Source organism: Anopheles gambiae, chromosome 2 (genome assembly GCF_943734735.2).
Source record: "Anopheles gambiae chromosome 2, idAnoGambNW_F1_1, whole genome shotgun sequence".
NCBI classification, from domain to species: domain Eukaryota; kingdom Metazoa; phylum Arthropoda; class Insecta; order Diptera; family Culicidae; genus Anopheles; species Anopheles gambiae.
The window spans coordinates 30,029,512-30,056,608 of NC_064601.1; the positions used below are offsets into that span (position 1 = coordinate 30,029,512).

A 27,097-nucleotide genomic window follows, 5' to 3' on the forward strand; every position below is an offset into this window, starting at 1 on the left:
CCTTGGGAATCCCGTTGAGAAGCGGAGCAGGAGCAGGCCGCAGGAATGTACGATCGCATCGAGAAGCACAGGAAAGAAGAAGGAGGAGGAGAGGAGGAGGATTGGACAAGTTTCAAATGCAACACCACAGCATCCCAGCAAACCAGATCCACCAGGAGGAACAACGGAGGGTGAATTAGGTGTGAAGAGCGTGAGGTAACGGATATGCAATCTCTCCGCCCAAAAACAAAAAAAAAGCTAAAAAAGCCATCCCTCCACCGTTTTGGTTGGCCGCGAAACGCGAGCCGCACGAACACACACACACATACAGAAAAAAAACCAGCCCTCCCCGCATAACCAGCGCGTTTGCGATGCGATCGCTGCGAGCCGGGAGTTCAACGAACTTCGGACACTTTCGTTGGCGAATGACCTTCTAGGCGACGCAGGCATTGCTCGGGCTGCATGGCACGGATGCCAGCAGTCACTGTTGCTGCAGCATAAACATTCAACAATGAAATTTTGAACAACAAGCGAGCAGAAGGGAAAGAAACCAACAACGAAAAATACATGTACGACCAAAACTACAGCCTCCACTAACAAAAACTGTGCGCAGGGCCAACTGTGTGTCAAGCGTGTCAGCAGAGTTTTGTGCTGATGCGCAGCGTGCGAAGAGAGCAGGAGCGAAAGAGAGATCGAACAAACAGCAACAGCAAACCCTTGATTATGCGAAGCGAAATCTACGAAATTGGAGCGAGAATTTTTTGGGAACCGTGTGAAGGACAGGCGGTTAAAAGGGAGATAAAGAGAGAGAGAGCGCGCAAAAGTGGGTTGCAAGAACGCGGTCAGCCGCTGGTTATGCTGGAACCGGGGGCAACGGGTTTTAGCAAAAAAGAAAAGAAAAACCTACTTCTAACAGCCTAATCGAATCGCTAGGAAGCAAAGCCTCCTCTGTCTGCCCGGTACAACATCTGCATCTGAGCGATACTGTGGCGGTGGCGCGCAAATCTTACGCGCTTATGCATTGAATGCTCAGCGCAAAAGCGGCTCCTGGCAGGCGAAAGACAGTTGATCTTGGCGGCACACGGACACCGAGCGGAAATTCCAACTTTGTGTCTTGTGGTCCACGTTGCCCGCGCCGCTTTCTTGCCGTGCCCGGGCAACTCGGCGATGGGAAATTTCGAATTCGCTACAGCAACCGTCTCCGGCAAAAATGCCGGCCAAGAACGGTGTGAGAACGGTGCGTGAGACTCTCCCCGTTCGCTACTCAAGGCCACCGTAAAATTGGCTTTTTTTGTGCTCTCCCTCCCCCCACTTCTTAGAGCAGCACAATGAACGCACTACTTAGGGCTGCCCTGTAATGTAGAACAGCGAACGGAACCGCCAGAAATGTGTGCTTTTGTCTTTCGTTTCGCCTTGCGGATGCAATCTGCTTTCTCTGGCGAAGCTTTTATTAGCGTGTGTGTGTGTGTGTGTGTGTGTGTGTGTGTGTGTGTGTGTGTGTGTGTGTGTGTGTGTGTGTGTGTGTGTGTGTGTGTGTGTGTGTGTGTGTGTGTGTGTGTGTGTGGTTGTCGTATGGCTTAACGTGGGGGAGCATGAGTGGGAGCATGAGGATAGTGAAGCGAGCGAAAGACCTCAAGCCAAGCGCTCGCGCTAGCGACGAACCTGCGTGCCTGCGCGCTAAATAGAAGGGAACCGGGGGTGTAAAGGCGCGAGGAACACGCATAGTGTGTGAAAGGGGGCGGGTAGGTTTTTGGTACACATTTTTAGCCGAGCGGTTGTTGATCCCTTGGGCCTACGGGCTTTGCGGCTACGGGACATCCCCCAGACCCATGAACCGGCTCGGGCTGTCGGCGGGCACGACAAAATGGGTTGACCTTTTAAGGCAAACTAAAAAGAAAAAAAAACGCACACGCACGCACACACACACAGACAGACAGACACAGAATCGGCCTCGGGCATGCTCCAAAGGCCCCCTGTCCTTTCCCACCCCGTCCCCGGTCGAGGGCGCTTACGTGAAGAGGCTGGTTGGACCGGCTGATGACCGGCTGACTGGTTGGCTGGCTGGTTGGCTGACTGGCTGACTGGACTGGCGGACTGGCTGGCTCGACCGGCAACATGCCCGGCAACAAACCCCCAAACACGCATCAATATTCATAGCATCTTATTATCCGCTGCCAGTGGAGCCACTGTGGGGGATTTTTTCTTTTTTGTTTGTTGCCTCGCTCTAGAGGTGTTCGAGAAAGCCTCTCTCTTCCCTCTTTCATCCAAAAGGGAAGGGAGGGGGGGGGATGGGAGCAATAGAGGTAGACGGTTTTTGTCGACCCAGCTAACGAAACGCCGAAGAAAATTCAGATCAAAAGAAGAAGAGCCGGACGCACACGAACGCAATGCGCGCGAGGTGCGTGAGTGTTACGAAAGCGCGTGCGCAAGAGAGACAAGAACCGTCGGGCGTAAGGGCCGCCCCCCCGTACGTGTGCCCAACCCGGGGGTTTGTGGTGGGACCAGGCGGGGGGAAAACCGGCCATCTCCACACACACACACACACAAACGTAGAAACAACCGCGCGGGCCGGTCTCGGGAGGCTGTGTGTGCCACCCGACAGGCAAATGTGTGCCACCGCGGTTGATGGCCGGCTGGGACGGTCCCTCGCGTCCGGCACTCGGTCAGTCGGGGAATGGTGTTGGGCTTCTTTTCCGTTTCTCTTTGCTGGTCGTTGTATGCTTCTTTGCGTACTTTTTTTTTGTAATACCTTCTTCGCCGAAGAAAGGTAGCGGTGTTACTGGGAGATCACTGTGTGATGGGCAAGAAGGGTGGATAGAACGAGCGAGAGAGAGAGAGAGATACAGATGGAGCGAAAGAGGAATTTATGGAGCCTCAGTGTGACGGGTCAAACGCACCCATCCAGCATCGTCACAACAAGGGGAGGAGAGAGGCAGGACGGAAGGATGAAGGGGGGGGGGGGGAGGCAAGCAAAAGAAACGCTAGGCGTCGTGAGTCTGTCCGCGCGGATTATTACGTAGCTGACGAGACGAGCGCGTTTGAGTCGATTTTCGGGTGGACGCGACTTCCCGTACCCTCCTCCCCGCCCCACGGGGGGCACAAATGGCCACAAAAAAGGGGATTGCAAAAAAAACACACACAGAGGTAGAAGAAGAAAAAGAACGACTGCTGCTGGTACGAGTCATCGACATCCGAATATCAATCACTGAGCTGCGCCGCGCTCTTTGCCATTCCACGCCTCAAGCGACTTCGGCTTCATCTTCTTGGGCCTGTTCTACTTCTTGCTTGTCCGTTTTGCCACCCCGATCCGATCAGGAGGCTCCCAACGTTACGGTCACTTTGTGCGTCTGGCCCGTTTCCGCCGTTTCGTGCCGAGCGCAAAAGCGCAGCGCAGCAGCAGCAGCAGCACCACGAAGCGCAGCGCAAGGGTGTGCAATTCGGTTGCGCGAATGGATCTCGGGGAAGGGCGAGCGCGCGTGCTGGTGCGCGTTAGAGCGAGGCATCGCAGCAGCAGCAGCAGCACCACAAATTCCTGCATTTGCTCAAGGTCACAAGCCCACAAGCTCCAGCGAGGCGAGCGGGTAAGGTGGCGGAAGAGCGCGAGCAAAAGGTGTTTTTTTTCCCCCATTCCTTTCTGTTTGCTCCTTTTTTGCTTTGATTCCAATGCTTTGATGGCGCACTTCCTAGGAATGGGCGCGAAGCTCTCGGCGGTTCAGTTCTTGGCCGCGATGCACTGTTTTTCGGTAAAAGTGTACGCGAAAGGGGGTGGTGTGAAGAGGGGGTGTGGGGGAGGGGGTAGGATGGGTGGTGGTGGTTCACTGCGGGATGCACATGCTTCGTCATTTTAACCTACCGCTTGGCTGTTCTTCTGTTTTCCCCTTGTTTCCGCTTTATCTTCCTTCTATGCGTTGCGGCGTGTTTGCGTTGTTGTGCCGGTTGTGGTGCTGTTGCATTTGGGCGAGAATTATTAGAGGGCGAGCGGTTGGTTTTGCAACAACAACGCAAAAAGTCAATATTGAAATGCATGTTTATTGGCCCGGCTCGGTGTTGCCTATCGCCTATTGCATAGTTTTAAAAGCATCAATAAAACTGCGAATTGCTGCGATTCGTGCTTTTTGTGCTTTGGTGTGTTGGTGCTTGCGTTGGCTTTAAAGTGCAATTCCGCCTCACCGTTTCGTGCGACAATGTAGCGGAATGGGAATGGGAAATGCTTCGTGTCCCGATAGGATAGGGCCAAAATCCGGATAGAGTGGCAGTTTGGAGCCTGCTTTCCAAGGTCACTTTTTAGCTCGTTTGACAGTTGATGGTAGATTTTGTTTTGGTTTTGTAGAAGGTGATTAATACAGGAGCTTTTTTCACACCGAATGCACTCATAAACGTTGAATTTAGTCACGCTTTAGGTGTGTGTGTGTGCGTCTTGAAGCATTTTTGTTTAATGCTTCGTTACAGGCTATTACTTATTAAGATGCCACCGTTGTAAAGTGTTTATGTGCGTTAAAAAATAGCTTCGCTGCTGGTTTTATTCATAATTTTCTATTGGTTTTCTAAGTCACGAAAACAATATTTTGGATTGGTAATTGCTGTCAATTTAGATAAAATATGAGTCATCGCAGTACATTTAATCTAATTTTATTATTAATGTATTCTATCGATAGTGAGGCTCAAAAAAGAAATTAACTTTTTTTTATAGTTTTTCTTTGATCGAAAGCTCCGCCTTTTGGATAGCTTTTGTGTAGTTGTGTAGTTGAAGTTGGTGTTCAACTACACAAATTCCTTTTTTTTTCAAATTGTAAATTGCACCCTCAGAATATTGGGGTTGTACAACTAAAATAAAAAAAGTTAAATCCCTGTTCCTTTAGAATTTGGTTACTTGGGCTGTAAAACAAGTCATTTTTAACATAGAAAAATGATTATGGCATCAAACGAAAGGTATTTTATTTATTTATTTATTTTCAATTCAGGAGGAACGGTCCGAAAAGGCCGTATTGCTTAAGAGTAGAGAATACAAATGTCATCAGAAAAAAATACATCAGAAAGGTATTTTATATATATTGCATTGAAAAATATTCAATAAACAATAAAATGTTGATGTAAAGTAGGCAATTTGTAAAGTTCTTTAAATAGTTTCTCGACTGTTTTTCATTTTTTTATCAAATCAATCTTATTATCAATTATCTTACTTTAGGCCAACATTCAGGACAGTTATAATGCTGTATTTAATTGTACCATTTTAACACCTCTCTACTATAAAGATAGCTGGCCATTATGATGCTTGATAGTAGGTGAAACTTATTTATTATGACATATTATTTATTTATGTATAGGTACGTTCTCACAAGCCATATCCTTCTTCGCGAATCTTTCCCCTTCCACCAGAAACAAGGGTCAAAATAATAATCGCTAATATTTTTTTGCCAAAGTCTATATAATACAGAGGTCCATTTTGGTCCACCATTTTCAAAGCTCGTTTTTGACAGTTCGATGTACAAGTTTACAAACATTTCCACACAACCAAACACTTTGTAGGGCCAATTGTGCATTTTCTGCATAAAACCTTGTGTAACTATACATTTTCTTCTCATGAACGTGGGATAAAGTAGTTGTTTTTTGCAGTAATTCATCACTTAAAAACGACCACAATCGGAAAACTAGCCTGTTAGTTTTGGACCTATTGAGATGCACATAATTTCGTCCTGATTTTGAGCACTAATATTGTTATAATCGATAATTGCACTATAATTCTATCTTTTCTCGCTATTCGTAAACTTTTTAAGTAAAATAAATGAAAATTGTTATAAAAAATAGTAAAATGTGTCTGGATACACTGCATGTACAACAACTGAATCTTCACTGAATGCTGTGATGAAACTATTGAAGCTTTTTCATCTAACTGTCATAACTTTCCCACGCTTTTTGATCAAATGTTCTAGATGTCTCGACCTCTGTATTATGTAGACTTCGATTTTTGCGTTCACACACCACGAATCTTCGCTGGATACAATTATATTACACTTTGATCTTAGCCTTTAGGCCGAGAAGCTATTACTGGATACAATTATCGTAATTTAACAAAATAAATCGTAATTAAAGGCTGCTAGCCTTCGCCTATCTCAGTGAAAATCTGTGTTTGACAGATATTTTCAAGCAGAATATGCCGTGTCTGAACACGGCTAATGAAAAGATGTGTTTGACAGACATTTTCAAGCAGAATATGCCGTGTGTGAATGCGGCTTATTTATTGATTTCTGAACAGGAAATTCTTATATAGCTGTACTTAGATTTATCCAGGAATTATTGTTTAAAAATGATTGAGTTTATTATTTTATTGCTAATGAAAGCCCGTGTTTTGAGCCTTCACCAGCCAATGATTTTTCATTACTTCACTTTGCTGCCAATTTGCTCAGCACAAAAGTGTTTATATTTGTTGGAGACATTGGATCATGCTTTGTAAATATGTTTTACCTGGCACCTCAATTTTCAATTTTTCATCACTGTACTTCTAACTTCAATAGCTAGTGAACACTAGCTCGTACATGTAGAAACTGTTGCAAAATTCTATAGTGTGGTCCAATACCTTCAAACAACGATGTAAAAGTAGTCATTTAGCACCACTTTTAAAAATAAAACTAGGTGACCGAATTCTATCGGAACAGGTTTTTAGCTACGCTTTTTGTATTTACCATAACGAATGGATCGAAAAAGCAGCTTATTTGAAAAGATTTGACTGTTTCGAATACGAAAGCTAGTGACTATAGACATCTTGTCCTTATTTCTGGTCATTTTATTGTTGTATGTAGTAGGCTCTCATTAATTTTAACCCATTAATGCTTAAACAATGCTTGTACTATGGCTTTACATTAATTTTGGAACACGGATAATGGGGAGTAATGTTTTTTTTTTAAATATGTATCCCTCTTTAACTCTTCGCCTCGAGGAAGCTTTTACAATTCTTGGCCGACGCCTACGCCTCAGGGTAGTCGTCTGTGCATAAATAATGATTATTCTTAATGAACAAACGGCCAGCTTCGACGAACATGCGTCCATTTTTAAACCGATAATGAGATTGGAAACTTTCTACCAAAAGTCAGACATGCGTTGCTATTACTTAACAGTCGTAACAGTTTTATGTTTCGACCTGGCTCTTCATTAACGAAAATGTCCACCGAATCCCTCGCTCTCCTTCCCCCTGCGAGCAGGCAAAATGTTATCCGCCACGGGTTGACACACATTTGGAGGCCCAAGTGCCCAGTGCATGTAAAGCTACCAACCACCAGTCCAGAAAAGCGTGAGCAATTGTTTGTCGGTGGTGGATCGAATGGTCGCATCCGTACGCTGACCCGAGAGCCCGAAAAGCACTCCGAGGGTCTCACATAATATCCACTCGCTGGAGGCCGGTGCCGAGCGGCTCTGCTGGGTGGCTCAGAACGCACTGTCTGAAGAGAGAGAGAGGAAAGTAGAGAGAAGAAAAAAAACGAGACCACGACGCAAGCGCTTAACGTGCGACGGTGCCACAGTTACCCAAAGACCTCGTGATCTTGTTCGCCTGCCGCCGCGGTCCAAGCAGGCCCGGCCGGTATAATAAACAGCTACGTGTTCTCGGGTCCTGCGTCGACGTACTCTGTGCGCTTTCTCGTTTTCCGCTCGCCCCGAAGAAAGGAGCACGGTTTTGTTGGTACGTGCAGGCGTCATTTGGTTGCCGCGCCGGTGCGCATTGCTGCTGCACCTTCTGCTGCCGTGCTGTAGGGCACGAGGAAATGAACCGTTGTTGAAATGTGTATGTAGGTATGTGTGTTCTTTTTTTCTTCTTCTCTCCGTTCGCTCTTCCCTTTTCCTCACTGGGGCACATTAAACCGTTTTGGCACCCTGTTGTCGTCGTCGTCGTCGTCGTCGTTGTTGTTGGTTGCTGCTGTACCCGTTGCGCATGGGAATGCTCTGAATGACGGTTGCTGTTGCTGCAAAGCCGTTCGAATTTTGTGCATTGGATTTGGACGCCCGAGAACGGACGGAACGCTGGGGCTGGCTATGGTACGGTGGGCTCGAGGTGGGTGATGCTTTTCGCACTGAGCCCGAAATTGTCGGCGCCTTTCGACTGTAAACTGATGCAGCTCCGGCTGCGGCGGGCGTGTGCAATAAACAAAACTGCAACCAAGAATTGGGCCCCAGAATCGTTCGACCGTCGCCGTTCGCTTTTGCGGGCGCGCGGACCATAAAAACATAAAACCCCGCCGGATGGCCCGGTCGTTCCGGCGGCTGCGCGACCCGACCGACCAAAACCAAACAAAAGGCCCACCTTTTACTCCCTTTAAAGTGTGATATCGAAAAGAAAAGAAAAAAAAATACGTCACACCAACGCCAACGCGTGATCGATGCGCATTTATGGCCACGTTGTTGGTGCCTTTTTTTGCATCCCAAGCTCGATACGAAGGCACACATCGCTTCGCCCCTTCATCGCCTCCATCACAACACCGGAAAAGGGGCAGATTTATGTCTTATCTCACCGCCCCTTACAAACCACCACCGCTCGCCGCCCCACCGAAAGCTTTGCGTCACTTTTCGTGCCAGCGCCAGTTTTGCAGGCTCGAGATATCGAATATTCTCAACTCGAAAGAAAAATAATAAAAAAAACTTCAAATTTGTAGCTCACCACCCTGTCAAACTCCTTCCAACGAAACGAACAAAAAAAAAACCCCAAGATGAACGATCCACAAATAGCAACAGAACCCTCCCCTCCTCCCACGTCTAAACCCTCACAACTCCTCTAAAACATGCGCTGAGAACTCCGCAAAGCCCGCAAAGCCATCGCCGCACGATGGAGGTGCGCAATGGATCGCGATGCGTACGCGCAACCCCCTCGGGCGACAACACCGCAGCATCACCAGCTCCAAAGGATGTCCGGTAATTGGATGCGGAAAGAGGGTGTAGGAGGGTGTGTTTGTGTGTGTGTGTGTGTGAGAGAGAGAGGGTGGAAACACACACAAGCACAGATCACCCGCCCGCGAACACTGTCTGTGCCATACTGTAGCGCTACAAACACTGTTGAGAGGCGACGGCCCCGAGAGCGGGGTAATGGAGTAGTCGCTGAGCGCGAGCTTTTTGCTACGCGTGTGCCGTCTCGCTCGCTCGCTCTCAAAGCAAAAGGGGGATGGTGGTGGGGAGCACCACCGAAACTCTCCGTTATGTGTGGAGCGACAGCGTGTGTGCGCGAGGGTGCGCGCGAGCGCGCGCACCCCGTTAGTTCTCCTTGAGAGCGAGAGAAAGAGAGCGAGCCTATGTGAGTGTGTGCGCGCGCGCGCGATCTACGCGCAAAAGCTTATCGCTTACCCTTTTCCGCGCACCGCTTGCGCCGTTCACGCGCAAGGAGAGCTAACCCCGCTAAAGGGGTTCGGTTCGTTGCCGGAGAAGACGCAACCCCATCCCCCTGATACACCCTACACCCCCCTCCCTCTTTCAGAGCAACTGCTTCGAATGTCCCAAAAGCAAAAAGTGTACGGACTCGTTCGCGATGTCAACTCGATGCCAGTACAAACGGCTGAACCCCGAATCCTACCTTTTGCCTAAAATCCGACACCCCAACAAGCAGCAGCAGCAGCAGCAGCCGAGCAGTAACAGCAGCCGAGCCAGCAGCAGCAGCAGCAGCAGTGCCAATACCACATACACACACACACACACACACATGCACGGAACGGGCTCGGACGCACACAGAGAGCCAGAAGCGCAAAGAGCGCAGAGCGGCGGCGGGGCCGGTCTCGTACCTTTTTGGACGGAAGGGTTGCCAACTCTCGCGTATTAATATCGTGGCGATGCGCACGAACGGCGTCAGTCGAGTTTTGCGGCGGGTTGAATCGGATCGGTGTCGCGGTGTCGCGCAAAGCGCTTACACACAGGTATCACAGACGCACACACCAGCACAGGCCAGCGCAGTGGTAGAGTGGTAGAGCAGCAGCGTGCAGCAAGCCAGAGACTCGCCCAGCCACGGCAGCCCTCCTGTCGGACGGCCAGCAGAGGAGGACGTGTTTTTCTTTTCCTACGAGACGGAGGCGCGGGGTTCGATCGGTGATCTGTGTCCGGCCAATTTTCCCTCCTAGCCGAGCATTCGTCGAGCGACGGCCGTGCGCGCGGTGTGTGTTTCATCGCAAAGTTGGAACTTTGGAGCCATTTGGTTTGGCGCTTCGGTCAAAGCGGTCCGAGCGGTAGAGTGACAAAGAAAAGCCCCATTTTCGTACCCCTCCTAGTGAAGTGTTGGGGTCCTTGTGTATGCGTGCGTGTGTGCAGTTGAGAAAGCGAGTGTGTTTTTCTATTTGTGGTGCATCGCCGTGCACGTGCTTTTCATACACGCCCCGGTGTGTTGGTGGTTTAGGGTGGCACGGCTGCGTGCTCTAGCCGTGCGAATTTCATTGCCGCGTTTGTCAGACTAGTATTGTATTAGGGAAAACTCTGTAACAGCAACAGTAGTAGGCTGTGCCGTGTGACTGGAGCTCGCACTGGTGACTTGTGTGCGACAGTTTTCGCTAGGGACAGTTTTGGAGAAACAGTATCGGAATTTGCCTCGGGAAGTGCCCCGTGGGCCAAACAAAGCAAGAGGACGCCCGAGTCCACGCCTAGCCAAGATGAGTGCCACACCGCCGGTCCATGTGCTGCAGGCGATACACGCGTTCGTCGCCAAGATGGGCATCCGGGAGCCGCGGCTGACCGTGTCGAGCGGTTCGCGCAACGGCGACAGCTACTCGGGCGACGTGTACCGGATCGTGATCGCGCCGGGCAGCCGGGACATTGAGGACTTCGAGAACAACAACAACACGAACAGCAGCAATCGGATGCACGGCGAACGGCCGGCCACCGTCGGCCACGGGCTGCCCATCAGAGCAACCACCACCACGGTCGATGCGAACGGCAACGAGGAGAAGGACGACGGCAACAACGGCCTGCTGAACGCAGAGTAAGTAGACAAACCGTGCCCCGGTGGTGGTCAGTGCAGTGCATGTGTACCGCTCGTTGGGCTGGTTGGAGTGTTCCCCCATTCCCCCAAATTGTTTTTTTTTTGTTGGGGGAAACAACGAACACAACACCACCTGCAGATAAAGTGGCATCAAATTCGGTAGAGGGAAGGTGTGCGATGCTTTCTTATCAATATTCACACACCCCGGGCCCGATGCGACAAATGTGTTTGGCTTTGCCCGCTGACATATTGATTGGTAACAAACTGTGCGTGTGTGTGTGTGTGTGTGTGGGAGTGTTGCAACAGTGTTACAAGATTGGGTTTGACACCGTCTTTATCGAGCCCGTTGCTCAATGCCGACGCACTTAAACAACCACAGTAAACATTAAGCAAAACAAAAGATGCGCGCCCAATGGCTGCTTGCATTATTGGGCTGCAAATTACAATTGCAGGGTCGAAAAAAGGCAACGGTTAGAGTAGTGGTCGGCAAAGTCAGGACAGCCGCAACATCAGATCTGGCCCGCGAAACGATTTGCCTGATTTTTTTAAAGATAGGAAGAAACTATTTGTATTAAAAGTTACTCAACAACTTTTAGCACGAAGTGTGCCTGACGTCGCGCTTGTCCACCCTTGAGTATCGTAATATGGCTTGATGGACTATATCATTACTGGGGTTTTCCGATGTTATGATAATTTTGGTACACTTTCTTGACTCTTTCTTACGGGAATTCTTATTATTATTATTATTATTATTATTATTATTATTATTATTATTATTATTATTATTATCAAATTCATTCAAACCAGATTCTATTCATCTGCGGAATTGATGTCTACAGCATCATTAAGTCATTAAATCATCATTAAATTTATCTTAGTTGAGTTAAAATCTTTTTTCCTTGTATTCGATAACCGGACGCAAAAGCTTTGCAAAGTCATTGCAAGCCGAACGCACAACTTCGTTGAAGTTTTATGGTGTTGTAGCTGAGTCCTGTCGGAAGCAAACACTTTTCACAAAAATATTTTAGCCCAAGGCTTCAAATGGCTTTTCATAATGAAAAACAATGGGAATTCCTATTTGATCGATATAGCTCCTCCAATCAACTCAGGCGATGAATTTCGATGATATCGCTTGACTGCTTGTATATCATGAAGCCGTTAAATGTTGGCATATCAAGAACATGCTCCATAATTCAATCATTTTGCTTGTTCAAAACTACCACCATAGCAAACAATTTTTTTATCCAAAAATAATAATGCTGTGACTAGCATGTGCTTTAAGCAGCAACTGAGATCTGACTACCGTACTACTTTTACAATTGGTTTTAATAATATGAATTACTAATCTTTAATCTTGCTTGGATAGCATTATTACACAAAAAACAACAATATCACCAATCGTATTGCTTGATAGCATTATCGAATTATTTGGTTTGAAATCTTTTATAATGCAATACTTTGAGTGCTAAATGAACTGGCCCGCGGCTCTTGATCATTTATACAATTTGGCAATTTGAGGTAAAATCAAAAGTTTGCTGCGACCGCAGGGTTAGAGCGTTTGGCGGCAATTAAAGTTCTAAACATAAACGACAACACGTTTTATGGTAAACGACGAACCCCCCGCCACAGTACTGGAGATGTTAATGCTATTTTTTTTTGTATGTGTTTTTGCTCTTTTTCCTTTTTTTGTTGTTGTTATTGTTAAACCATGCCCACCAACTGTGTGTGTGTGCGCGCGTGCGTATGTGTGTTTATCTGCACGTTACCTCTGCTTGTTTGTTTGATGGAGGCGCACAGTGGATTGTAGCCGGCCACAGTGCGTAAATGCATTGCCGAAGCCACCCTCACACTACCAAAACGTGGGTGCAAGCCCCAACCGGATGCAGATGATCAAACAGCACAGCGAAGCGGGCGGGTTTGCTTGCTCGAAGGTAGTGGCGCGCATAGTTTACTCGGACAATGGTCATTGTCTACGCGACACTTCTAAGCGTAAGACGACGACCCTGCTGTTGGTTGATGATCATCATTCTCTAGTTGTGTGTGTGTGTGTGTGTGTGGTTGCTCAACCCAACGGGGAGGGCGATCGATTGACCCACATTTGTGACGGCGTGACTTTGAACTACATTTAAACGAAGCGCAGCACACACACACACCTCTTTTGGTCCGGCTGCCGTCCCTCGGAGAACTTGAGAATTCTAACTCAATTGAAGCTAATGTTTCCAGACCGGGGCGGCTGGAATGTGGGACGGCGGTGGCAATGCAGTGCTGTCTTCTTTTATACATCTTCATTAAACACAATGATTACAGACAAATGGTCGTGCCAAAGACGCGGATGGTTTGGTTTTGGTGCGTTATTTTAATGCAACAGAAATGCATTTTTTGAGGGGTTTTTTTTTCTAAATGAAAGCTTTGCTTTGAATTTTCAAACCTCGCCACAGCAACTGGTGCATGCAACTTCATTCATGAGAAGGATGCCGCGCGCGCGTGAAATGCGATCCTCAGTCGTTCGCGAATCCCGCCCGGCTCGCCCCACCTGAAGCAAACCGTCCGGAAACCTTCTAGACTCCTGTTTTGTGGCTCTGTCCGCTTTGCGGTTTCGTTCTACCTGCGCTGTTGCTTGGTGGAATGGAATGTGGCAGAATTCACACCGAAAACCGTACGACGTAATTTGCAGACAAACACAAACACACACAGCGAGCGAGGCTCGCGCGGAACCCATCGCGGCTACCCCATACGGTTGACCCAAAGCCTGCAGCCACCGCCACTGGTAAGAGGGCTGGGGAGGGGGGAGAGAATGATCGGGAAGGGCCCAGCGTTGGGGTAAAGTTGTTTGCAAGCTCTGCTTCCTCCAGCATCAACCTCCCCCCCGACAGCACCGCGCGGACGGACCGGCGCCCGCTAAAGAACGCACACAGAACGACGGGAACGCGACTTATTAAAAAATACGCAAAACATAACATCCCCCCCCCCTGAGGTGGGGAGGGCCGGAAAGGGTAGAGACGGAAGAGGAGACAGTGGACAGTGGGGACCGGAAAGGCGTTCGGGGTTGGCGAGAAACCTGTTTTTCGGTTTTCCCTTTCGTTCCATTCAACTGGTCTTCTTGTTGTTCTACGTGCGTTCTCGCGAGAACGTTGTTGACTTGCCCGGGGCTGTCTGCGTGTGTGTGTGTGTGTGTGTGTGTGCGCGAGCGTTCGCGTTCTTGCGGCGCCCCGGTCGCCCACCTTGCACCGCCACCGCCACAGCACCGCAAAAGCAAGCCCACGGGGCTGGATGTTCTGGATTTCGAGCACGTTTCTAACTGAGAACCAACGCCAACGCTGCTGCTGGTGCTGCTTGTTGTTGTTGACTTTTAATGGCCACCCCAGTTCTCTCCCCTCCCTCTCCCTCCCTTTCCTAATGCTGTTCTGACGGCGTGCTCGCGGCGTGATCGTTATCGGTTTCGGGGTGGCCCCGCGGATTTGCGAATACTGACCTTCATTCCGTTGACTGGCCGCGCTGGGGGAGGGGCCACGGAGTAGCGGGTGTGTGTGTGTGTGTGAGTCACGGGCGGTGGAAGTTCGAGCAGGAATTTAAAGAATGTGTGCACCTCATCCCTCACACCGCAAACGAAGGAAGACGCGACCCTCACAAACACGCTCAAGAACGTGCGCGCGCGCGCGCCTACATTGCGCAAAGCGTGGAGCAGCACCACGCGGTGGAGATACAAATCGGAAGCGAAGCGAGTTTTTGGCTGCTGCAAAACAAAACAGCGTTCACTTTTACGAGGTAGGCCCAGTCGTGGAATTTGGTGAAAAAAGATCTCACTGAGTACAAACAGCCCACGGAAGAAGGGAAAAAAACAATGTTCCGACGTGTTTGATGATTGATGGATCACGCTACGGGCGCGCTGACACGTGGCGGACGACTGGCGCCATCTCCTGTCCGGATAGCGTCGGGCAACAGATAGCAAGGGGCTCCAAAATAACAACAAGAACAAGCGCCCGATATTGGCCACCCCGCCATCCACCTCACCCTCCAAGTAAGGAGAGGTCAGTAGACGATGCTGCCAAAAACGCAGCAACACCGTCTCCGCTGCAAGCACGCCCCTGCGCTGCGCGGCATGACAAATGGCACATGGTGTGCCGGGTGCCCTTGTCACCGACCCCACACAGCACTTCGCGCGCGATCAATCTTTTTGGTGTGGTTTCGCTTTCAATGCCGCCCGTCGGCCCGAGAGGCCGTTGAACGCGGGCCAGCCGAAATGGGCAGGCGACGCTAAAAACACACACAACAGAGCATTAGCATAACAATGGGCTTTTAGCATCGGCATTGGATTGGAATGTGGGGGGGAGTGGGGCTAGAGTGGGAAGTTAGAATCTTGGAAGCACCGGTCACCGGGCGCATGTTTTGAAGTTCGGTGGCGCGTAAGCAAGGTTAGGCAACGCCTTAGAATGAGGCGATGGGCGACTCGTTTAGTGGTCTTTATCGGCGCTAATGGTTTGACTGATCCGGAGTGGCAGGGCTTGGTGGTGGTTTACTCCTACGGAGGTTTCCTGTAGCGCTATTCCGCATCTAGGTTAGGGTTTGAAAACATTTTCAAACGATTTGTTTAAGTGTGGCTCTGTGCAAACAAATAGTGTGGACGCCTGTGAAGCAGAACAAAAACACACACACACCAAAAAGCATACCTACTAATGCGGTCAGTTGGTCAAACGGGTGGAGGAATTGGCAGGGTCCAAACATTAGCCCCTTACCCCCTCACCCCCTTCCGGATACGTCGAGAAATGTTTAAATATGTGCGCTGCGTTTGCTGAAAAGTGTTTTTCCTCACTGGTTTTTGGTTGGTTTGCTGTTGTATGCCCTCGTTTTCGCTTGCCACCCAAATTCTGTCCCATTTCGGCGACCTGTTCTATTGGGGAAAAGCGTCGTCCGCTCTGTTGTTGCGATCTCTCTAGTGCGATGAACTCAAATTTAAATCTCCCACTCGACGCTGATCGCGATCGCGTTTGCCGTCATTTTTCGCGTACTACGTTGGGTGCGCCCTTCGTGTGAACCCTGGAAACTGCAATCTCACATCAAGCACACATACACACACACACACACACACACAAAGACAAGCCGACGGTACTGTACCCTTGCCCCGCCCCGCGCAAATGCAACACGCGGCCAGAGCGCACCTCGCGGCCCTTTTCTGGGACTCGATCTGCTGAGGCTGGCAAAACACACACACACAGGCGGCCAAGGGTGGCGGGTTTGCTTGCGGGCACAGCAACCTCAGCTAACCGAAAGAAAGAAGCAGAACAGACAAAAAACCACACACACACATACACACACACACACACACACAAGACACACAAATGACCACCGTCACAGGGGAACGCAGACGCGATCTTCTTCTTTCCGCTTTTTTAGGTACCGGAGAGAAGGGAGGGGAGGGGGGGAGGGGAGCGTGTGTGTGCGGGGGCGTGTGTTTAAAGTTCGCCGAAGACGCGAGTGCGCCGTGGGGCGCATTTTGCAGATGGTTGCTTTTTCCCACAATTATCATCGTCGAGCCGCGTCTGGGGCGCTCCTCGGGTTCGACAAACGGCCGCGGCCCGGGTGCGCGCGCTCGCTCGCGCGCGCGTGTGTGTGTGTGTGTGCGGGAGGAGCAGCGGAAGGAAATGTAGACCAATAGACCAGATGGTGCGCGAGATCCTTTCCGGATCCCTCGCCAAAGCAGCAGCAGCAGCGGGAGTAGGAGGAGGAGGAGGAGGAGGAGGAAGGCCGCACACTTTCACCCGCGCCGATCGTGCCGACGACCCGGGGCGAGCCTGCTGCCAGGATATGGGGTGCGGTAAAGCCTGTGCGGATAGGGAATGGGGAGGGAGGGGGGGGGGGAGAGGGGCTAATTGGAAGCCACCAGAGAAGGGCTGCACATGTGTGTGTGTGCCCAGAGCGAAGCGAAAAGGGAAAGAAAGGCGGAGGAATAAAAAAAAATAAAACTCGCCGATCAGATGCGGCCTCCCATTACCGCATACAGGCGCGGCTGCTGCTGCTGTTGGTGCTGCTGGGCTGAGGGAATCCGCTGTGAACACCTCGAAAACTGCAGACGTTGACAAAAATCCTTCGTAAACACACCGGGAGAGGGGGGAGGGGCCAGGGGGGGGGGGGAAAGGGTTGAGAGGGTGAAAGGGGGAAGTGGTCTGAGAGATGATCAGGTTTCTCCCCTCCCCTCCCCTCCCCTCCCCCCTCCCGGTCGTCTTGTCGATTACGTTTGCGAACGCGCGACAGCGCGCGCCCAGGCCATTGACCGCGGGAGTTCATCGGTGAGGTTTCAGCTTTCGAACCGGAGTTTCTGTCTGCCTGTGTGTGTGTGTGTGTGTCTGTGTGTGTGTGTGACCGGAGCTGCCCTTGTTTCCTTCTATCTCCACGCAAGCACACGCGCTCGCGCTGCCAAGACCGTTAAGAGCAAATCCGGCGTGGTTGCTGGTGCTGGTGGGGTGCTGCTGCTGCCCTTTGGTAGTGATGGTGGTGGCGGCTGTGATGGGGTCCCAGTGTTGGGCGGCGGCAGTGTGGGCTTTTTTGTTCTTCTGTTCCGTTTGGTTTTGTTTCGCCCGTGTGACCCAGTCAGCTTTTTCATGCCTTTTTTGTTCTTCTTTCTTTTCGTTCGGTGTTTGGTATTCGGCGAGACTGTGTTTGGTCTTGTTGTTGGTTTGCGAGAAAGCACACTGAAGCACATTCGTCTCGCCGGTCCAGCCGCTCTCGCGCCCTGTGTGTGTGTGTGTGTGTGTGTGTGTGTGCGGGGCCGCTGATTAACTACATCTGTGCTTGTGGTGTGACGTTGCCATTTTCATCCGCAGGGCGTCGACGGGCGCCGTAGAGTGTCCCCGTACGGTAGGTCAGTGTTTGACGCTTCTTTGTTGCTGTTGTTGTTGTTGTTGTTGTTGCTGTTGTTGCTGCTGCGGTCCCCTGTTCTCCGGAAGGGACGTTGGACGCCCCCAGAGCGCCCCCAGAAAAGCAAAACAATTGCACAGCAAAAAACGGAGGAATGTTGGGAGGAACGCGTGGGACGCGAGGGGGCTGGTAAATGAAGAGTTATGCGACGTAACAGTAACAATAACAAAAGAAAAACAAAAGCAAAAAAAAAAAAGTGCCAATGTGTACTACAAAAAGAAGAAGCAAAAAGAAAAACAAACAAACCAACCGCTTCGTTCTCACTCACACGGCCCTCCGCTGCTTTATACAACAACGTCACGAGCAACTCCTCGTGGCCCTTTGGTGAGTGTGTGTGTGTGGATTTGTAATTGTTTATTTTAGCCCTTCTTGCCTCCTGCAAAATCTCCTTCCTACCCCCTTCTTTCATCCCATTCTTTCAAACCTTCTCGTTAAATGCCGAACGAGCAGGCGACGAACCCCGTAATGGTGTCAAATTTCGAGCCGGTCATCGAATTTTGGCATTTTTTTTTTGTCGAGCAGGCGGTGAAAAGAATGTACCCTGTTCCTGCCTTGCACTCGCTCATCCCCGGTCCCCAATCGATGCTTTGATTTCATCCCCCCCCCCCCCATTCCTTTTGCTGTTCGCAGCACGTGCTTAGTTGCGTGATTTTGGCTTCCACCACGGGAACGCCGTTTCGTACCCATCGTGCCGCTCGGAAACCGTCGAAAAGTGGCCGAATTATACGCCCGACAGACCCCCTCCCCCTGCTCCTCGCCATTCCCTTGGTTGCTTGGTTTCCTGTTACAAAACACAACCACCCGGCACGCACTTTGTTCCTGTCTCTTGGTTCCGTTCTCTCTACCGAGGGGAAAGCTTTGTCTCGATCACACACACACACATACACACACGCACGTGATCGTGAGTTGGTGAAGGTTTTGGTACAGCAAAAACATCTGTACGGTGTGATAGTTCAAGTGATAAATTTCAAAACCATACACACTCACACAGATACACAGGCCCACGGCAATCGATTTGCTCGCCAACGCTTTTTCAAGGCGCGTTGTATCCACATTTCCGCATCCCAGCGCTGCGTTCTGCTTTCCCAGCTCTCAGTGCTCCCTGTGCCTGGGGGATGTTTGCAAAAGAAGAAAGTTTCATTGCAACTGTAAACTGTTTTTGTTTGTGACACAAATACAAAGCGAGATGAATAATAATAAAAAGAAAGAAAAACCCTCGACAAACTGTAATCGAGCAAAGCCTGGGCGCACTCTTGAGTGGCACTGGTCGGTGAAAGGGTTCATCGTCTTTACCAGCTGCTGCTGCTGGTAATGTTGGCCGACCGTGATTGTACTGGGTGGCGTACGTGCATCAACGCACCGCCGCCGCCCCCTAACCGGCCACACGATTGCGAGGTCGCAAAATAATCGTTTCCAAAATAAAACAAAAATCAACCAAAAAAATGAACCGAAAAGGGGCAACAAAAGCGTTGATGCAAAAAAAAAGCAAAATAAATAAAATATGTACCCATAAAATAAAGGTGAGTTAAAAAAAAACATACCACCCCCCCCACCTCTCGCACACAACAAGCACGAGGGGGTAACGTCAACCGGCACTTTTTGAATGCAATATCAAGCGCGCGCGCTGGTGCAGCATAATACCAGCCCAGTAAGACTGGAAACTGACCACGAACAATCTGATCAACACACGCACTCACACACATACACGAACAGCAAGCAGAGGGTCGAGACACACGATCGGCGGTGTCTCAGCTGTCCCTTTCCCAAAATTTTCAACCGCGGCCGGGCGCACGCTGTGTGTCTTAACCGAGCGCTCGTACGCCGCGTGATCGTGTTGTCGTCATCGGGCCGCGCGCCTCCCCCCCCCTCCCCTCCCGGTCCGCAGTGCAATTTACGAGTCGGCGGCCGAAATTGCGTACGTGAGATCACTGACCTCAGGCTGGCTGGCTTTACCTGCCAGACCTGGTCGTCGTCTTCCGAAGAGAGGGGAAGGGGGGTACTGTGGGGGAACCCACCGATGCCGTTCCAGTTTTGGGGTCCGATTCCTTTCCAATTCATATGGCGCGCGCGTAAGGTGGCGCACTTCTAAACGGGATGTAGAGGAACCCTTTCCCCCCTCTCACTCTCTCTCTCTCTCTTTCTTGCTATATTACACACCAGTAAAAGATGGGGTGGCGAGGGGCTGGTGTTGAGTTGTGAAAAGTTCACGAGAAATCTGGTGCGCTAGTGGCATCGACACATAGGGGAAAGGGGTTTTAATATTTAATGTTTTTTTCCCAAAAATTATGATTGTCAATTGTTTTGTGCGAAGGGCACGCAGAGAGAGCGCTTGTTGGTGTTTTTTTATGCTAGAATTTCACTACATGCAAAAAATAAAAAGAGAATGTCGAAGGTTAGTGTATAGAGTGCTTTTTATTTTTATATTTTAATTTATATTTTAAAGTTTTAATTTATAATGCATAATGGTAGAGGAACCGTTTATTTCCTATTCGCAAAGCGTAACAGCAATTTCACTGTGCCAAAAAGGCTTTTTTGTTGTTGTAAAAAAAAACTCAACTCTTCAATGCGGAAGATAGGCCCCTTTCTGTGTTTCTCGAATTGAAATCAATTTGCATTCAATATATATGCAAAAAAGACACACGCACCATTCACGCACGTACGCAGCGGTTGGTAAGCTCAGCTCAAACTTTCGCCTTAAAGAAACGCACCAAAAATAAAACCCTCACACACACACACACACACTCACGCACACATGACGCGAAAGCTGCCGCTCAGCTGAGAAGGAATGCATAACGGGGTGCGTGAGTAAATTTAACCGCTGGCTAAGACACCAGAAGAATCGGTGTGTGTGTGTGTGTCGAATACGATCGCGTTGCGGTGATGCCATTTCCCAAGCGAACAGCGGAAGTCAGGAAAGTGTGTGTGTAATAATGGGGAAAAAAGTAGAAAGAGATCAAAATTAAACAGACGACGAACCCCCTAAACACAAATGTACACAGCCACACAAACGTGCACCGTGTGGTCCCTTTAAACGATTTGCGTGACGGGACAGGGAACGGGAGGCGGCAGGACGGATGCGCACATTATTTGGTCGCGCTAATCGGACGGTTCATCGGTTCAAACAAAGGCAAAAAAGAAAAGAAAACGCGGTTAGCAAATATCGCAGGCAAAAAGGCAGAGGGCGGGGCTTGCATAATCGGCAACAAGCGAAAACCCCTTATTTGCGGTACAACAAATCGATGATCCCTCACCGCCAAACCAAATCCAAGCAACCGCCGGCCATCGATTTGTTTGTTTTTTTTTTCTTCCCTCCTTCCTTCCTGCCTTCCTTCCTTCCTTGGCGGAAAACATGAGCCGCGAGGCGCCCCCAAACGGGCCACGGTTTTCATGGCTTGCTTCGCGTGCGTGCACACGTGCGCGCCGCACACACGTTGGTTCCATATGGTTTTTTGTTATTGTTGTTGCTGTGCAAAACACAAAGTTCAGCAAAACGGCTTCCCATACCACCTTTCACCCCTTTTTTTTTGCTGTCCCCCTCCCTCCCCCCTTCACATCACTCCAAACGTAACTGTTAGTAATCGGTATGTAAACAGTGTGAATGTGTCACCGTCGGCAGGTTTTCCGTATTTTCACACCTGTGTCAAGTGGTGGATTGATTTAGCGAGCGTCTATCCACAATAGAAAGAGAGAGAATGAAAGAGTGAGAGAAAGAGAGAGAGAGAAGTATTGGAGGGACAGAGGGTGAGAAAAGATGCAAGGGAAGGAGCGCGATTGTGGGGCTGAAGTATGTTACGGACCTAGATCGTTGTATGTAGTAGATGAGTGAGTGTCTCTCTCTCTAGAGTCTTTGAAGAACGGACACACACACACACACACACACTTGTACATACAGGCACACTTGTGCACACAAACACACTGGGCGGGTGGTGGGCAGATGTTGACTTTGCCACCCCATTTCGCTAAAGGGACACACAACGCTGAGCGTGACAAGTTTCACCAATTATGTCAGCCCTTTTCAGCGTGCGGGCCGGACCGCGATCGCGCGCCCGGCCCTGTGTTATGCAGTGGGCCTGACATTTTCTTGGGCCTGAGTCCCTCCCTCCCTTTCAACCCAACTGCCGAAGGTGCTAATGGTTGTGATCAACACGGGGCACGGGGAAAGGGTACCACTTGTGAGTGTGTATATATACTATTATTGTACGTTCCGCCACGGCCTGTACCCCGGCAGGCTGCATGAAGGGTGATGAAGAGTGATCATTTGCTAGTCCAATGCAGGAGGTGCTGTGTGTGCATTATGCGAAAACAAAAAAAAAACACACACACACACACATCGAAACAGTGTTTCCCTTTGTTTTGTGTGATCCCCGGGCCCAGCCGGAATCCGATCAATGGGCTTTTTGTGTTCGCGGAACCTCCAGTACGTGGAAAGTGACGCGAAGAATAAATAAACACGACAGTTTTAACAAAAGCAGCAATTTAGCAAAACAATATAATTCGCGCAGTTTTGTAACTGGTTTACGCTTATTACGTTGACTAGGTCATGATTGCGAGACAGAAAAAAACCAAGGAATGATAAGCTCCCTTATATTTTAACCTTTCTGTTTTCTTCTTTTAACTTCTGAATGACAGTTCATTGCAAGCTCATTTCAGGCTCAATTATGGGGTCTTGGTTCAGTTGCACCTGAGCGTGTGTTGGTAAAACCCCGCGTGCTAATGAATATATTACGAGATCATCCCCGTTACGGGGGCATTTGCAGGATGATGATAACTAAGCTGATGCTAATGAGATACTTCTCTCTCGCTATCTCTCTCTCTCTTTCCCTCTTTTCGCTGTCTTTGTTTGCCACCCTTCGGTAGTACACTGCCCAGATGTGTTGCACACATCGCCGTGCAATGTGTGTTGGTGACAGTTGTGTTTGTAGAAAACGGGGTTCGGCCGTTGTAGAGAGCCGCGTAGGAGTTGTGATTTGAGTTATCTCGTACGTTCGATGTTATGCTTATTCGCTGTGGCGGCAGCGTTGCTATTCCTATTCCACTCCAAGGCGGCTTGGCACGCTGATAACTGGGAATGCACCCAGTTCCGATGGTGCAATTGCAAACTAGAAACACACACACACCCGTTCTAGATGTAGTATGCGCTGGAATGATTTAATTCCCCCCCCCCCTCCCCCTTCTACCCCGGGCAAAACACGTTCCCAATCCGTAATAAACAACTCATGCACTCCCTCCTCTCCCCGCCCCCACCGCCCGTTCGCCCGCTCTTACTAACCAACCCTTCTTCTTGGCGAAACCGTTCCGTCCACCTTTTTGCAGGCTGATGTTTGCCGAGCTGCCGAAGCCGTTCAGCGTGATCGCGAAGGTGGCCCCGACCACGAGCCTGCGCCGCTCGCTCTACAACAGCTCCGCGCACTTCCAGCGCGAAAAGTACGTGTTCGACGTGGTGCTGCCGATGTTCGAGCGCTTCCAGCAGGCGCGCGGGCTGCGCACCGCCAAAAGCTTCGCGCACTACCCGAGCGTGATCGTGTCGGAGTGCTGCGAGGGCTTCGAGTACATTCTGCAGCGCGACCTGATGGCGCACGGGTACCGCAACTTTCCGCGCACGGAGCCGCTCGCGTACGAGGACGTGCTGCTGGTGCTGACCCACCTCGCCCAGTTCCACGCGATCTCGTTCGCGATGCAGCAGCAGGCACCGGACGCGTACGCCCAGATCGTGAGCGAGCTGCAGGAGACGATCTTTGTGCCGCCGCTGCACAGCTCGTTCGTCGACTTTCTGCAGCGCAAGGTGGACTACGCGATCGAGACGCTGCAGCGCAATCCGGCGGCGGGCGACGGGGCGGTCGCGGAGCGGCTGTGCCGGTTCCGGGACGAGTACGGGCAGGCGATGGTGGACTGCGTGCAGAACCGGGACGATACCGTCATCTGCCACGGGGACTGCTGGATCAGCAACATCCTGTACCGGCCGATGGTAAGTGGGGGAAGGGAGGGGGAAGGGGATTGAGGGGAGGTGGGAGCAGGCAGGCAGGCAGGCAAGAAGGCAGGCACCCGAGGGGATACGAGACTGGTGGCACCGATTGTAACTTGTTTTTTTGCTTCTTTTCTTTCCTCTGCTCTTGTAGCCGGCCCAGCGTAACGGTACCGACGATGGGCACAACAACAACAACAACAACAACAACAACAACAATGGCTTCAACAACCATCAGCACAACCACCACCACCACCACCACAGCCAGAATGCCAAAGAGCTCAAGTTTCTCGACTGGCAGGTGGCCCGGTGTGCCACGCCCGCCATCGACCTGTCCTACTTTATCTTCTGCTGCACGGACAGCGAGCTGCGCGAGCGGCTGCCCGAGCTGCTGCGCAAGTACCACAGCGCGCTGGTGCGCCGCATGGACGAGCTCGGCACGGTGAACGGGCGGGAGCTGTTCCCCTTCGAGCGGCTCCAAATGCACATGAAGAAGTACGCCCGGTTCGGTTTCGGTAGGTACAGCGTTCGGCCGTACAGCAGCGCAGACGAGTCTCACGCGTTCTTTGGGCCTTCGATCGATTACTAATCCCCCCTTCCCATACACAACAGGCATGGCACTGATGACGCTCCATTCGACGTGCTGCGTGGAGAAGGATCTGCCGAACGTGTCGGCCGCGCTCGAGACGACGGAGCTGGTCGACATCGACGAGCTCGCCAAGGACATGCTGTACAACCCGGCTTACATTAAGCGGATGTCGGGCGTTTGCCGCGACATGGTACGGTTCGGTTACCTGTAACCACGGCAGGGTGTGTGTGTGTGTGTGTGTGCGTGTGTGTGTGTGCCATCTGGACAGCCAGCAATCTCGCATTCTCTTCCCATTCCCACTGTCGTTCTTTCTCTCTTCACGCGCCCGCGCTCTCTCTCTCTCTCTCTTCCTGTGCGAAAGTGGTTCGCGGGACAAACGGCCCGCCATGGCCGCCACGAATTGGAGCAGCCAAGTTTTATTTCTTTTTTTTTGCGGCCCCTGTCTAAGGGATAGTTAAGGTAGTACTTAAGGCTAAGCTAGACCCATTTCGCGCGTTGTGTTTTATCCTATGCAGTATTTTACCGATTAACCTGCGGCTTTGCGTTGCGCACATATTACCACAATACCAATCAGCGCCAGGCCATCGCCACAAATGAACCTGCAGTTCGAACAAAACAAATTCTTCACCACTACAGTATTGGGCTCGCGCGGTGGGTCTTTTTATAATAGAGCAGCCATGGGGAGGCAGCAGGGAAGATCGCAATTGCCAGTGCGGCGTATGTGGATGTAACGGTGCGAATAGGGAAGAAAAGCACCGGGGCACCACGACACGACGAGCGAGTACCGGACAGGGGACGGGACGACGCGCGAGAAGGCTAAGAGCTAAGTTACCAATTAGGCAAAAAGGAGCGCGCGCAACTACTACTGCACACTGAAACATTACGAATCGTAATTTGAAATTATTTCACAATCATCACATTTTAGTGATTGGCACAAAGATATTAGGCAGCGTTTAGCAGGTAAGCAGGACGGCCCACCAGTCCACCGCCCAGTAGTGGTGGTGGTGCCGATGGTACAATTTTAATGCAGGTCTGTGTGTGTGTGTGAATGTTTGTGTGTGTGTGAGAGAGAGAAAGAATGAGAGAGAAAGAGAGTGAGAGAGAGAGAGAGAGAGAGAGAGAGAGAGAGTAAGTTAGGTGTTTAGGCGGTTAGTGGAGTTACCCATACCTGCAAGTACAGTTTGCATGAGTTTGGCTGGCAGCATATGGATACTGTAGTTTGATGTTGTCGAAAGCGCGCGCCGCGTGTGTCAAAATCGCTTGTGCACAGCAGGCGTGCGGTGGGTGGCACGGGCACGGCAGTTACGATGCTTTAAGTTGCGCGAGAAGAACAAACGTGTGGAGCAAAACCCGGATACCACTAGAACACTACGCCCCAGAAGAAGAAAAAAAAAACCCTAACACATCCATCGCAACCGACCAACCAACCAACCGGTAACGCCCATGTATTCAAAATTCCAAAAAAGGAAACAAAAAACAAACAAACAAACAAACAAACAAACTGCATTTTGCAAACAAAAAACTGTCTGACGTTCCTTTAATCATAGCTTTACCATTCGGGTGTTTTTTTTTTTGTTGTTGTTAAACGTATATTTATTCGCAAAGCATAAGCAAAAATAGGCACAACTCAGGTAGTTTGTAGAGATAAATCGTTAAGGTTTTGCTTACTTAGGCATACGTAAGCTCGTTACACATCGTCTCCCACGACGAAGTGGCCGCCAATCTGTAATGATGCTATCAATAAAAATCGATACACTATGTACAAAATGAACATTGTTTTTTTTTACTTTTTCGCCAATGCAAAGCAAGAGTTTTCCCTGCGGCAGATCTTGGAGATGATGGCAGAAGACAGACACGACACGACACCATCTCATCATTGACTTGAAAGCTGCATATGCTAGCATAGCCAGGGTAAAACTATACGACGCTATGAGCTCATTTGGAATCCCGGTCAAACTGATAAGGCTAGTTAGAATGAATATGACCAACGACACTTGCCAGATGAGGGTGGATGGAAATCTCTCAGGACCTTTTGCTACCACCAAAAGGTATTCGCCAGAGGGACGGGTTTGCCTGTCTCCTATTCAACTTGGCGCTGGAGGGGTCGTCCATCCGCGACTCGAGGGTGGAAACTACGGGAACCATCTTCTATAAGTCAACTCAGATCCTGGCATACGCTGATGATGAGACATCATTGGCCTGCGGCTCTCCTATGTAGCAGAAGCCTACCAAGGGATCGAACAGGCGGCAGAGAACCTTGGATTGCAGATAAACGAGGCACAGACCAAACTGATGGTGGCAACATCAGCGGCCCTACCAATAAATAATCCAAATCTACGTAGGCATCACGTACAGATAGGCGAACGCACGTTTGAAGTTGTCACAGAATTCACCTATCTTGGGTCCAAGGTCAGCAACGACAGTAGAATATTAGTTGAGTTGCGCGTAAGGATGCTGGCTGCCAACCGGTCATTCTACAGCCTGAAAAATCAGTTCACCTCAAAGAATCTGTCGCGACGGACGAAACTGGGACTATATAGTACCTATATAGTTCCGGTACTCACATACGCCTCTGAGGCATGGACACTGTCCAAATCTGACGAAACCCTCTTAGCCGCGTTAGAGAGGTAGAAGATGCTCAGAAGGACACTTGGCCCCGTGTGTGTGGAAGGACAATGGAGGAGCCGTTATAATGACGAGCTGTACGAGATGTACGGCG

The 27,097-nt window shown here is 50.2% G+C and overlaps 1 protein-coding gene across 1 annotated transcript; it reads left to right on the forward strand.

The window, feature by feature from the left end:
* The first annotated feature begins 8,623 nt into the window (after positions 1–8,623).
* Positions 8,624–26,149, forward strand: LOC11175475 (uncharacterized). Its single transcript, XM_061645035.1, has 4 exons — positions 8,624–10,915; positions 23,141–23,792; positions 23,944–24,304; positions 24,402–26,149. Exons 1-4 carry the CDS (start codon positions 10,587–10,589, stop codon positions 24,587–24,589), a joined length of 1,530 nt encoding a protein of 509 aa, XP_061501019.1. The 5' UTR covers positions 8,624–10,586; the 3' UTR covers positions 24,590–26,149.
* Positions 26,150–27,097: the final 948 nt, after the last annotated feature.